General features: G+C 42.3%; 1 protein-coding gene across 1 annotated transcript in view; it reads right to left on the reverse strand.

Annotated features, from left to right (window-relative positions):
• LOC132819563 (NADPH oxidase 3-like) overlaps positions 1 to 13,122 on the reverse strand; it is a 98,838-nt gene that overhangs the window by 63,884 nt on the left and 21,832 nt on the right. The window contains exon 7 of the mRNA XM_060831132.1: positions 11,699 to 11,828. Within this exon, the coding sequence (XP_060687115.1) occupies positions 11,699 to 11,828 (130 nt within the window). The remainder of the gene's footprint in view (positions 1 to 11,698; positions 11,829 to 13,122) is intronic.

A 13,122-nucleotide genomic window follows, 5' to 3' on the forward strand; every position in this document is an offset into this window, starting at 1 on the left:
AGTCCTGACCAGTCATTGCTCAATTACAATGCTATAGGTCAGGAAATAACCCGGAGCTGCCTTAAAAGGGTTTGTTTATTCAAGTTTAAAAAAACTACTAATGCATGTATAATGGATGAATCCAAGGACACAGAGATTAACCATAAGATTTTTTTTGATGATTTATTACAATCTAATGTTGAACTGAAACTTCAACTGGCATTGAGGGAGGGAACTTTCTGAACAAAGCTATGGCTGGCACATCATAATCACCAATGAAACACATCAGTCTTAAAATTAAGTAGAAACAAACAAATCTGAAACACAATAAAAAGGTTATAATGTTGTTTTCCTCCGTATTCAATTCAAATCAGCTTAATAAGGTTGGCTTTTATGTAAGGATAAAAGAGATTAGTTAGAAACTGATAGTAAGGCAGTCATGACCTGTAAAAAGAACAGGAGTTAATATTTTATTTCATAATCACTGTAAAATCCTTAACCTTAAAAGAAATCATGTTAAATTTCCATAATAGAAATCAGATTAAAAACAGTCCCGAATCTCAAGCTTCAGGGAACAAAGCACAAACATTCAATCACCAACAAACAAATGTGCATTCAAACCAATTCACAAAGGGTTAAACTTTTATTAGCTATACAACTTTTTTTCACACACACACACACACCATATCGCAGTTTTTAGCTTGGGAGTTTAGTCTGATAGATCCTGGCTGTGGCATCATTGCTTAACCAAGTGTGGAAGAACTGTTACCGCTGGCCAGCCTTATCTTTTAACACATCAAGAAAGAATAATGGCCACTCTCCATACTCCATAAACAAAGAATAATCACCAAAACGAATAAAAAGCAACAAAGCAAGACAAGCCAAGCTGAACAGATGCAACAGGTACAACAACATCAATACAGCAGATACATCAGTGAGATTATTATCTTGTCAATGTTGTTGCTGAACTATAGCAGTAAAGTTATTGAGAATTAAGTGAAACAGCTGTACATTCCAAAGACTCATCAGTCTGTAAGGAAGAGTCTGAAATGGGAGCTGCAAAAAAATTATATAATAATATTAAAAAAAGAGCACCACTCGTCTAAATCCGAATTATCATTGTCTTCCTCATTAAAACTAAGGCCAACCATCGAATTGCGCAGTTCTGTTTGTTTACCAGTCATTTGTGACTTTTCCTTTTGTTTCTGTAATTGTTTTGCTCGAGCACTTCACTTTTAAGAACTTCAACAGACTTCATAGCACCATTTGCAGTTAATTCAATCCCCAATTTGGTGGCAGTATCCTGCCACGAGCGCAAAACTGATTCTTTGTGCCTCTCATCACAAAACTGTTGCCATAATCCAATTAACTCTTTTGTTCTCGCTCCCATGTTACGTTGCCAAATCAATTGCTGAGCTGATTTAACCAATTGAACAGATTTAGCGATGCCTAATGATATTCTTCATCAGCCAATGTTTTGTTTAGACCTCCATACAGTTTTCTAAAGGCCTCAAACCTTTCGGGAAATTTTTCACATAATTTCACTAACGATGATGAATCATCTGTTATGTCTATGTAATTAACCATTTTAAAATTACTTCTGTTTTATGGCAACTAATTAACAAAAATTACTCACTGATTAGACTTCCACAAACGCTAATCAATTTCACAAACCTTTTTATTAAACAAAAACTTTTATTATAAAATACTGTGATATTTATTTTCTTTTAAAAAAAATTATTATATTAATAATAACCTGTAAATAAATATCAGGAACCTCTTGCTCCCTGTAACTTCAAATACCAGGGGCCTCTTGTGCCCTGTAACCTCAAATACCAGGGGTCTCTTGCCCCCTGTAACCTCAAATGCCAGGGGCCTCTTGACCCCTGTAACTTCAAATGCCAGGGGCCTCTTGCCCCCTGTAACTTCAAATGCCAGGAGCCTCTTGCCCCTGTAACCTCAAATACCAGGGGCCTCTTGCCCTCTGTAACCTCAAATACCAGGGGCCTCTTGCCCCCTGTGACCTCAAATAGTAGTGGCCTCTTGCCCCCTATAACCTCAAATACCAGGGCCTCGTGCCCCTGTTACATCAATTACCAGGGGCTTCTTGCCCCCTGTAACTTCAAATGCCAGGGGCCTCTTGCCCCCATAATTTCAAATGCCATCACCTCACACACCCATAGTAGGACTCATACACACAATACCAGCCCATAGAACTTCTGTGTTTATACCTTGAGAGCATTAAATGCTATTAGTGGTGAGCAGAGTTCATAGGTTGACATTGAGGATATGAGGAACCAATGAAAAAGATGTTGGCATGAACTGAATAGGTAAGAGCTTTTGAAGCAATCATTTAAAATGTTTCCACAGCTAGACCTTAGTTTACAACCCTTTATGAACTACCAGCCCAAGAAAAGCTAGCCTGACTCTAGTATAATAGCTAGGACTAGAAGCTGTCTACTCCTGCATAGGAGCCAGTCAAGCCAGAGGGTGCATGCCAATGAAAATTGGAGGTGTTGGGAGTAGGCCAAGAATCCTGAAATGGGAAAATGGGGAATCCTGAAATGGGGAATCTGGAAATTCACCATTCAAAAACAAAATACAGCCCATCATTTTCTTTTAAGTCTAACAATTGCTGAATGTTTTTGTTTACGAATTACTAACAGAAAAAGCCATTCATAAACCCAAAATTTGAATCACAAGTATGACTGAATGTGTCAGCAGAGACGGTAGGTCTCACATGCAGCTTCATAAAAAAAATTCCAAACATTACTCAACAACTGAAAGAAAAACACAAATAAATATTAGAGAGTTTCAAAGTATTACATTTGTGCTGTATGACTTTAATGGGGCTAATCTAAAAAAAATGAACAGGTTTGGGTTGGGTGGGGATTAAACTCTTAAAGAGCTTCATGATATAAACCTATCTGTAACCCAACACTTCAGGCTTTAACTGAGATGGTATGGTGGATAGGAGTCTAAATTGATTCAAGGAGGCTGGTCAGTTCTTAAACACTGAGACTATAAGCCTCATGTATCAATGGGCTTTTGAATTTTATTCCTGTTGATTGGTCTCCCCCAAGTCCTAATGCACAAGATCCAAGTTGCTGCTCCACTCTGTGTTCAAACTCCCACTTGTTTGATTTGCATCTGTCTCCTCACTTGGAGAGTGGCCCACTTCCCATCTTCAACATATTCCATCCTGCAGATCCCATTGTCTAACTTTCTCAACCTGATTTCTGGGAATCGAACCAATTAGTATTGAGTTAAAATTTCACAAAATTTGGGAAATATTGACCTCTGTGTTCCTGCAGATTTCGGATTCACCTATTCCATGTGTAAAATGGCTATTACCCAAAACCTTTATTTACATCTTATGACTTATTCAGCAAACCACTGTGAACAATAGTATTTACTTAAAAACCCCTTTTCCATGAGAAAATGAAAAATGTTGGAAGTTACTTAACATACATGGTCTGTGAATAAAATTATCATGTGTAACCAAAAAAATTGTTCTTTCTGGTCTGTCCAATTTTGTCCCATTTAGACACACATTTTATTACAAGTAGTTAGGAATAGGAGATCCAAGAGCTTCTGCTGTAGGTAAATGTGACTTTGGTGAGACCACAGCCTGTGTAATGTGTATAGATTGGTCTTTTTATTTAAGAAAGAATATAGTTGCCTTCAAAAAGAGATTGTCTAGATTAATTCCTGCATTGAGATCTCTTCATGGAGTAGAATGGTTCTCCATTCACTGACAGAAAGATGATTTCTTTGAAATGTATATACCTCTTATTTTCTATTTTCACTGCAGATGATGCAGAGGAGTAGGGCTTCAGAGTCCTGGGCTCACATGTGTCCATCTGCTTTCTTTGTTGTTTTTAAAAAGGTTTTGCTCTTTTTCTTCATTTTTTTTCCTTGTTTTAAAACAGAAATCTTTGTGACGGGTTAATTGGCAGCTTCTCCCAGCATTCGGGGCCAGTGACGGTGGCAAATTTTCTCTAACGATCAGAGGTGGTGGCGGAAGCGGTAGCAAGATCCTCCCAGTAATCAATGTGAGGCTTGCAGGCTGACCGAGACTTCAAGCTGTAGCTAGGTCTGGGTGCCAGCACTGGTGATTCCAAACACCATTATGGAGATAAGACTTAGACTTTAAAATACAAATGTTTTTCTTACCTTCTGGCTTTTATTTCGACTGTGTTTTTTTAAAATTTTGGTTTTGTCACAAAGATGGCACCAGAGAGTGGTGACTTTGTAAACTTTCCACTCCATTAATATATTCCGATACTTGAATACACGTAATAATAAAATCTAATTCTAATTCTTATGGGGCTGACAAAATGACTGCAAAAGGCTGTTTTCTCTGGCTGGAGTGTCATGAATGAAAGGTTACATATTGAGGAGAAAGGGTCAACTATTTAGGATTAAAGTGAGGAAAAATCCCTTTAATCTGGAGGTTTTAAGACTTTGGAATGTTCTGCCATAGAGAGCTCTGGATGATGAGATGATGAGATCAATAGACATTTTTTGGGACTAAAGTAAGTGAATAATATGAGGTTAGGGCACGAAAGTGGAGTCAGAGTCATAGAGACGTACAGCATGGAAACAGACTCTTCCACCGATCCATGTCGACCAGATATCTCAACCCAATCTAGTCCCACCTGCCAGCACCCGGCCCATATCCCTCCTAACCCTTCTTATTCATATACCTACCTAAATGCCTTTTAAATGTTGCAATTGTACCAGCCTCCACCACGTTCTCTGGCAGCTCATTCCATACATGTACCACACTCCACATGAAAATGTTGCCCCTCAGGTCTCTTTTATATCTTTCCCCTCTCACCCTAAACCGATGCCATCTAGGTCTGGACTCCCCCATAAAGGGAGGCGCGGTAGTAGTTTGGCGCACCGACCTTTATACCGCTCGCGGACGCCTCCTCTTATCGCCCTCTCGACCACGAGCCTACCTCCCACCACCAAACCATCATCTCCCAGACCATCCATAACCTCATCACCTCAGGGGATCTCCCATCCACCTCTTCCTACCTCATAGTCCCACAACCCCGCACCGCCCGTTTCTACCTCCTGTCCAAAATCCACAAACCTGACTGCCCCGGCCGACCCATTGTCTCAGCCTGCTCCTGCCCCATCGAACTCATCTCCGCATACCTCGACACGGTTCTGTCCCCTTTAGTCCAAGAACTCCCCACCTACGTTCGGGACACCCTCCACCTCCTCCAGGATTTTCACTTCCCTGGTCCCCAACGCCTTATTTTCACTATGGACATCCAGTCCCTGTACACCTCCATCCCCCATCACGAAGGACTCAAAGCCCTCCGCTTCTTCCTTTCCCGCCGCACCGACCAGTACCCTTCCACCGACACCCTCCTTCGACTGACTGAACTGGTCCTCACCCTGAATAACGTCTCTTTTCAATCCTCCCACTTCCTCCAAACTAAAGGAGTTGCCATGGGCACCCGCATGGGCCCCAGCTATGCCTGTCTCTTCGTAGGATATGTGGAACAGTCCATCTTCCGCAGTTACACTGGCACCACCCCCCACCATTTCCTCCGCTACATCGATGACTGTATCAGCGCTGCCTCGTGCTCCCACGAGGAGGTTGAACAGTTCATCAACTTTACTAACACCTTCCATCCCGACCTCAAATTCACCTGGACTGTCTCAGACTCCTCCCTCCCCTTCCTAGACCTTTACATTTCTATCTCGGGCGACCGACTCAACACAGACATCTACTATAAACCGACTGACTCCCACAGCTACCTGGACTACACCTCCTCCCACCCTGCCCCCTGTAAAAACTCCATCCCATATTCTCAATTCCTTCGTCTCCGCTGCATCTGCTCCCAGGAGGACCAGTTCCAACACTGCACAGCCCAGATGGCCTCCTTCTTCAAGGACCGCAGATTCCCCCCAGACGTGATCGACGATGCCCTCCACCGCATCTCCTCCACTTCCCGCTCCTCCGCCCTTGAGCCCCGCTCCTCCAACCGCCACCAACTCAGAACCCCACTGGTTCTCACCTACCGCCCCACCAACCTCCGTATACAACGTATCATCCGCCGTCATTTCCGCCACCTCCAAACGGACCCCACCACCAGGGATATATTTCCCTCCCCTCCCCTATCAGCGTTCCGCAAAGACCACTCCCTTCGTGTCTCCCTCGTCAGGTCCACACCCCCCACCAACCCAACCTCCACTCCCGGCACCTTCCCCTGCAACCGCAGGAAATGTAAAACTTGCGCCCACACCTCCTCCCTCACTTCCCTCCAAGGCCCCAAGGGATCCTTCCATATCCGCCACAAGTTCACCTGTACCTCCACACACATCATCTATTGCATCCGCTGCACCCGATATGGCCTCCTCTATATTGGGGAGACAGGCCGCTTACTTGCGGAACGCTTCAGAGAACACCTCAGGGACGCCCGGAACAACCAACCCAACCACCCCGTGGCTCAACACTTTAAATCTCCCTCCCACTCCACCGACGACATGCAGGTCCTTGGACTCCTCCACCGGCAGAACATAACAACACGACGGCTGGAGGAGGAGCGCCTCATCTTCCACCTGGGAACCCTCCAACCACAAGGAATGAACTCAGATTTCTCCAGTTTCCTCATTTCCCCTCCCCCCACCTTGTCTCAGTCGGTTCCCTCAACTCAGCACCGCCCTCCTAACCTGCAATCTTCTTCCTGACCTCTCCGCCCCCACCCCACTCTGGCCTATCATCCTCACCTTGTCCTCCTTCCACCTATCACATCTCCATCGCCCCTCCCCCAAGTCCCTCCTCCCTACCTTTTATCTTAGCCTGCTTGGCACACTCTCCTCATTCCTGATGAAGGGCTTATGCCCGAAACGTCGAATTTCCTATTCCTTGGATGCTGCCTAACCTGCTGTGCTTTAACCAGCAACACATTTTCAGCTGGACTCCCCCACCCCAGGGAAAAGGCTTTGTCCATTTACCCTACCCATCCCCCTCATTTTGTAAACCTCTATAAGGTCACCCCTCGGCCTCCGACACTCCAGGGAAAACAGCCCCAGCCTGTTCAGCCTCTCCCTATAACTCAAATCCTTCAACCCTGGCAACATCCTTGTAAAACTTTTCTGAACCCTTTCAAGTTTTACAATATCTTTCCGATAGGAAGGAGACCAGAATTGCATGCAATATTCCAACAGTGGCCAAACCAATGTCTGTATAGCCGCAAAATGACCTCCCAACTCCTGTACTCAATACTCTGACAAATAAAGGAAAGCATACCAAATGCCACCTTCACTATCCTATCTACCTGCAACTCCACTTTCAAGGAGCTATGAACCTGCACTCCAAGGTCTCTTTGTTCAACAAAACTCCCTGGGACCTTACCATTAAGTGTATAAGTCCTGCTAAGATTTGCTTTCCCAAAATGCAGCACCTCGCATTTATCTGAATTAAACTCTATCTGCCATCTCTCAGCCCATTGGCCCATCTGATCAAGATCCCGTTGTAATCTGAGATAACCTTCTTTGCTGTCAACTACACCTCCAATTTTGGTGTCATCTGCAAACTTACTAACAATACCTCTTATGCTCACATCCGAATCATTTATGTAAATGATGAAATGTAGAGGACCCAGCACCGGTCGTTGTGGCACTCCTCTGGTCACAGGCCTCCAGTCTGAAAAACAACCCTCCACCACCATCCTTTGTCTTCTACCTTTGAGCCAGTTCTGTATCCAAATGGCTAGTTCTCCCTGTATTCCGAGAGATGTAACCTTGCTAACCAGTATCCCATGGGGAATCTTCTAGAACATCTTATTGATGTCCATATATATCACATCTACTGCTCTGTCCTCATCAATCTTCTTTGTTACTTCTTCACAAAAACTCAATCAAGTTTGTGAGACATGATTTCCCATGCACAAAGCCACGTTGACTATACCTAATCAGTCCTTGCCTTTCCAAATACATGTACATCCTGTCCCTCAGGATTCCCTCCAACAACTTGCTCACCATCGACATCAGGCTCATTGGTCCAGTCAATTCCCTGGCTTGTCCTTACCACCCTTCTTAAACAGTGGCACCACGTTAGCCAACCTCCAGTCTTCCAGCACCTCACCTGTAACTGTCAATGATACAAGTATCTCAGCAAGAGGCCCAGCAATCACCTCCCTAGCTTCCCACAGAGTTGAAGGGTACACCTGATCAGGTCCTGGGGATCTATCCCCTTTTATGTGTTTCAAGACATCCAGCACTTCCTCCTCTGTAATTTGGACATTTTTCAAGATGTCACCATCTATTTCACTACATTCTATATCTTCCATGTCCTTTTCCACAGTAAATACTGATGCAAAATACTTGTTTAGTATCTCCCCCATTTTCTGTGCCTCCACACAAAGGCTGCCTTCCTGATCTTTGAGGGGCCCTATTCTCTCCCTAGTTACCCTTTTGTCCTTAATGTATTTGTAAAAACCCTTTGGATTGTCCTTAATTCTATTTGCCAAAGCTATCTCATGTCCCCTTTTTGCCCTCCTGATTTCCCTCTTAAGTATACTCCTATTGCCTTTATACTCTTCTAAGGATTCACCCGATCTATCCTGTCTATACCTTACATATGCTTCCTTCTTTTTCTTAACCAAAGCCTCAATTTCTTTAGTCATCCAGCATTCCCTGTACCAACCAGCCTTTCCTTTCACCCTAACAGGAATATACTTTCACTGGATTCTCGTTATCTAATTTCTGAAGGCTTCCGATTTTCCAGCCCTCCCTTTATCTGTGAACATCTGCCCTCAATCAGCTTTTGAAAGTTCTTGCCTGATACTGCCATAATTGGCCATTCTCCAATTTAGAACTTCAACTTTTAGATCTGGTCTATCCTTTTCCATCACTATTTTAAACCTAATAGAATAATGGTTGCTGGCCTCAAAGTGCTCCCCCGCTGACACCTCAGTCACCTGCCTTGCCTTATTTCCCGAGAGTAGGTCAAGTTTTGCACCTTCTCTAGTAGGTACATCCACATACTGAATCAGACATTTTTCTTGTACACACTTAACAAATTCCTCTCCGCCTAAACCCTTAACACAATGGCAGTCCCAGTCTATGTTTGGAAAGTTAAAATCCCACCCTATTATTCTTACAGATAGCTGAGATCTCCTAACAAATTTGTTTCTCAATTTCCCTTTGACTATTAGGGGGTCTATAATACAATCCCAGTAAGGTAATCATCCCTTTCTCCTTTCTCAGTTCAACCCAAATAACTTTCCTGGATGTTTTCCAGTAATATCCTCCCTGAGTACAGCTGTAATGCTATCCCTTATCAAAAAATGCCACTCCCCCTCCTCTCTTGCCTCCCTTTCTATCCTTCCTGTAGCATTTGTATCCTGGAACATTAAGCTGCCAGTCCTGCCCGTCCCTGAGCCATGGTATGATATCCCAGTCCCATGTTCCTAACCCCTGCCCTGAGTTCATCTTCCTTCCCTGTTAAGCCCCTTGCATTGAAGTAAATGCAGTTTAATTTATTAGTCCTACCTGTCCCTGCCTGCTCTGACTGTTTGACTCACTTCTGTTCTCAACTATACCAGTCTCAGACTGATCTCTTTCCTCATTATCTCCCTGGGTCCCACCCCCTCACCTTACTAGTTTAAATCATCCCGAGCAGCTCTAGTAAATCTCCCTGCCAGGATATTAGGCCCTTCCAATTTAGGTGTAATCCGTCTTTCTTGTACAGGTCACTTCTACCCCAAAAGAGATTCCAATGATCCAAAAATGTGAATCCTTCTTACATACACCAGCTCCTCAGCCATGCATTCATCTGCTCTTTCCCTCTATTCCTCCCCTCACTAGCTCGTAGCTCCGGGAGTAATCCAGATATTACTACTCTCAAATACCTCCTTTTTAAATTTCTGCCTAACTCTATGTAATCTCCCTTCAGAATTTCAACCATTTCCCTTCCTATGTCTTTGGTTCCAATGTGGACAATGACTTCTTGCTGGTCCCTCTCCCCCTTGAGAACATTCTGCACCCTCTCTGAGATATCCTTGATTCTGGCACCAGGGAAGCAACATACCATTCTGATTTTTTGCTGCTGGCCACAGAAATGTTTGTCTATACCTCTATACCTCCCCCCAACACAATTGATTTCTTCGAACCCAACGTACCCCTCAGTGCATTATAGCCAGTCTCAATACCAGAAACATGACTGTTCGTGCTATGTTCCCCTGTGAATTGATCACCCCCTACATTTTCCAAAACAGCATATTTGTTTGAAATGGGGATAGCCACAGAAGACTCCTGCACTAACTGTCTACCTCTCTTACCTTTCCTGGAGTTAACCCATCTATGTGGGTATATCTGCGACATTTCCCCCTTGCTATATCTGCCATCCATCACATACCGTTGCTGTTGCAAATTCCTCATTGCTTCTAATTGTCTCTCCAACTGATCCATTCGATCTGATAGGATTCGCAACCAACAGCATGTATTGCAGATATAATCCACAGTAACCTGTACACTCTCCTTAAATCCCCTCATTTGACAAGAAGCACATATCACTCTACTGAAGGCTATTTTTGCTCCTTCACAATCTACAGACCCAGAAAATAACACCATCTTATTCCTCTACAAAACACTGCTCCAGGTTAAATTAATAATTATGGCTTATATTTTAAGTTTAATCAAGAGACATATCTCAAAAAACATATAATCAAATTTTTTACATTAGATTCCCTACAGTGCAGAAACAGGCCCTTCAGCCCAACAAGTCCACACCGACCCTCCGAAGAGTAACCTAATCCCTACTAATGCACCTGTCACTATGGGCAATTTAGCATGGCCAATTCACCTGACCTGCACATGTTTGGACTGTGGAAGGAAACACATACAGACACAGGGAGAATGTGCAAACTCCACGCAGTCAGTGGCCTGAGGCTGGAATCGAAACGAACTGTCTGGTGCCGTGAGACAGCAGTGCTAACCACTGAGCCACCTTAAACCTTGTAGCACAATTGATAAACCTTGGTGTCCTGTCCCTCCATATTCCTATTACTTTTGAGAGAAGAGATGGTTTTGATTCTGACATTGGCTTATGTGCCACAACTGTTGACGTGATGGAGGTTAGCTAACTTAGCACAAGCAGTGATCAAAACTACAATTATCCTGACCTTTGTGGCTCATTAAGGTAAATTATGGTAGTGCAGTTGTTTTGATTGTGATCAAGTATCTAACATCATGAACTTATTGGACCCTCTTGTGATGCAGTAGTAGTGTCCCTACCCCTGGATCAAGAAACTTAGATTCAAATCCCACCTGCTCCAGAGGTGTGTAACATCATCTCTGAACAGATTAATTAGAAACATATGTTAAATTCTTTTAAAAATTGCATTAAGTACGACCATATTGTCAAAATTATTTAAGTACAAATCTTTTAATTAGTGACTATCACCAGGAAAAATGATTGTAGAATCTTTTGAATTATTGTAAAGATTTATTTTTGTTTTCCATCAAGGGAAGGAAAAACCACTCATATTCAACCCTAGTTCATACTATGTGGCTCATTTTTAATGCCTTCTGAAATGGTCCAGCAAGTCACCTTTTTGAGCGAAGAATGTTGCTTCATCAGTGTAATACAAATTCATTGTGCCACTACCCAACAAATCCTCATACAGCTCCATAAAACAGAACCATAAAATATTGAGGTATTTCATTTAGCTTAAAGATTCTGACTTACTACTGGTTCATTTCCAGCAAACTGTGGTAATGGGCATTCTGGGATGTCTCCCCATTCTTCATAATGATCTTTGCAGTATGTAACATTGTGCTCCTGAAGACTCTGACGGGTTTGTCCTCGAACAATGCGGCTGAAACACAGAACCACATAATCAACTGCTTAATTTTATGAAGGATTTTTGGAAATTAAAATATAAATTCAATATTTTAAACATCCTTATTGTTTCTATAATTTTCAATTATAGTTTTATACAATAAATCTATTACAGTATTTCTACCACAAAGTATACTTTATAATCTTTATCCTAAACATCTGTTATTATTGATTTTAATTACATTCAGTAGAATATCAATTTAGCAGTCCTTAACATAACTTATTTGTCAGGTGAAAATGTTTGGTATGAAAACACATTGTATACAATCTTCTTAATATCATAAATAATACAGTATTACAATATCTGTTGGATGATGATACAGCAATTAAAGAAGTGTCCATAGTACATTAAATTACATTAACTTTGCTCTCTACTCTAGCAAAGAAAAAACAAAATGAATTTATTAAAAACAATTAGTTTATATTTTAACCATTCATATTAAATCAGAGAATGCGTCATAGCTGCATAATGTTGCTTTAGTGGCCCAGAACTTTAATATCACTTTGAATGGGAACTCCATCATATCAAACAATATCAAAATATCAATATAAAAAAAACACAAATTGAAATTTGTCCAGCCAAAATATTGTCAAATTTAAAAAAAACTGATCTGATTAAAAGTCACTCTTGTACCAAATATAATAATCTTAAACTGCTTTTTTTGCATCAAGAGACGCAAGTGGTTTAAAATTGTCATAGGAGAAAGTGAAGACTGCAGATGCCGGAGGTCAGAGCTGAAAATGTGTTGCTGGAAAAGCGCAGCAGGCCAGGCAGCATCCAAGAAACAGGATCCTTGGATCCAATAAGTTGGGCAACATAACAGCAGAGAGTGTACCCCAGGAGCAAATAAGCATTCTAATTCTGGTCGAGAACTTGAGGCAGATAGAGTGAGGAGGGTCATTCTTCGATGTGGTGTTATCCTCAAGAAGATCTGGCTGTTTTTTCTCACATCAACTAGTGTATGGCCTTTTAAGTGAGACAGGCAAATTGAGGAAGGGCTTATGCCCGAAGCATCGAGTCTCCTGTTCCTTGGATGCTGCCTGGCCTGCTGCGCTTTTCCAGCAACACATTTTCAGCTAAAATTGCCATAGGTTATAATATAAATGAAGTAGGCCCATCTTTCCTGTGCCAGCTCTTTCAAATAGGCAATCAATTAATCCTACTCCCCTTCTCTTTCCCCTTTTCCCTGATCCTAAACGTTCTCAAATCTGCTGACTTTGGTGGCACAGGGAGTATAGGCATCAACCATTTCCTGGAAGTGGGTTGTTCG

The sequence above is a fragment of the Hemiscyllium ocellatum genome, chromosome 10 (assembly GCF_020745735.1).
Source record: "Hemiscyllium ocellatum isolate sHemOce1 chromosome 10, sHemOce1.pat.X.cur, whole genome shotgun sequence".
Lineage (NCBI taxonomy): Eukaryota > Metazoa > Chordata > Chondrichthyes > Orectolobiformes > Hemiscylliidae > Hemiscyllium > Hemiscyllium ocellatum.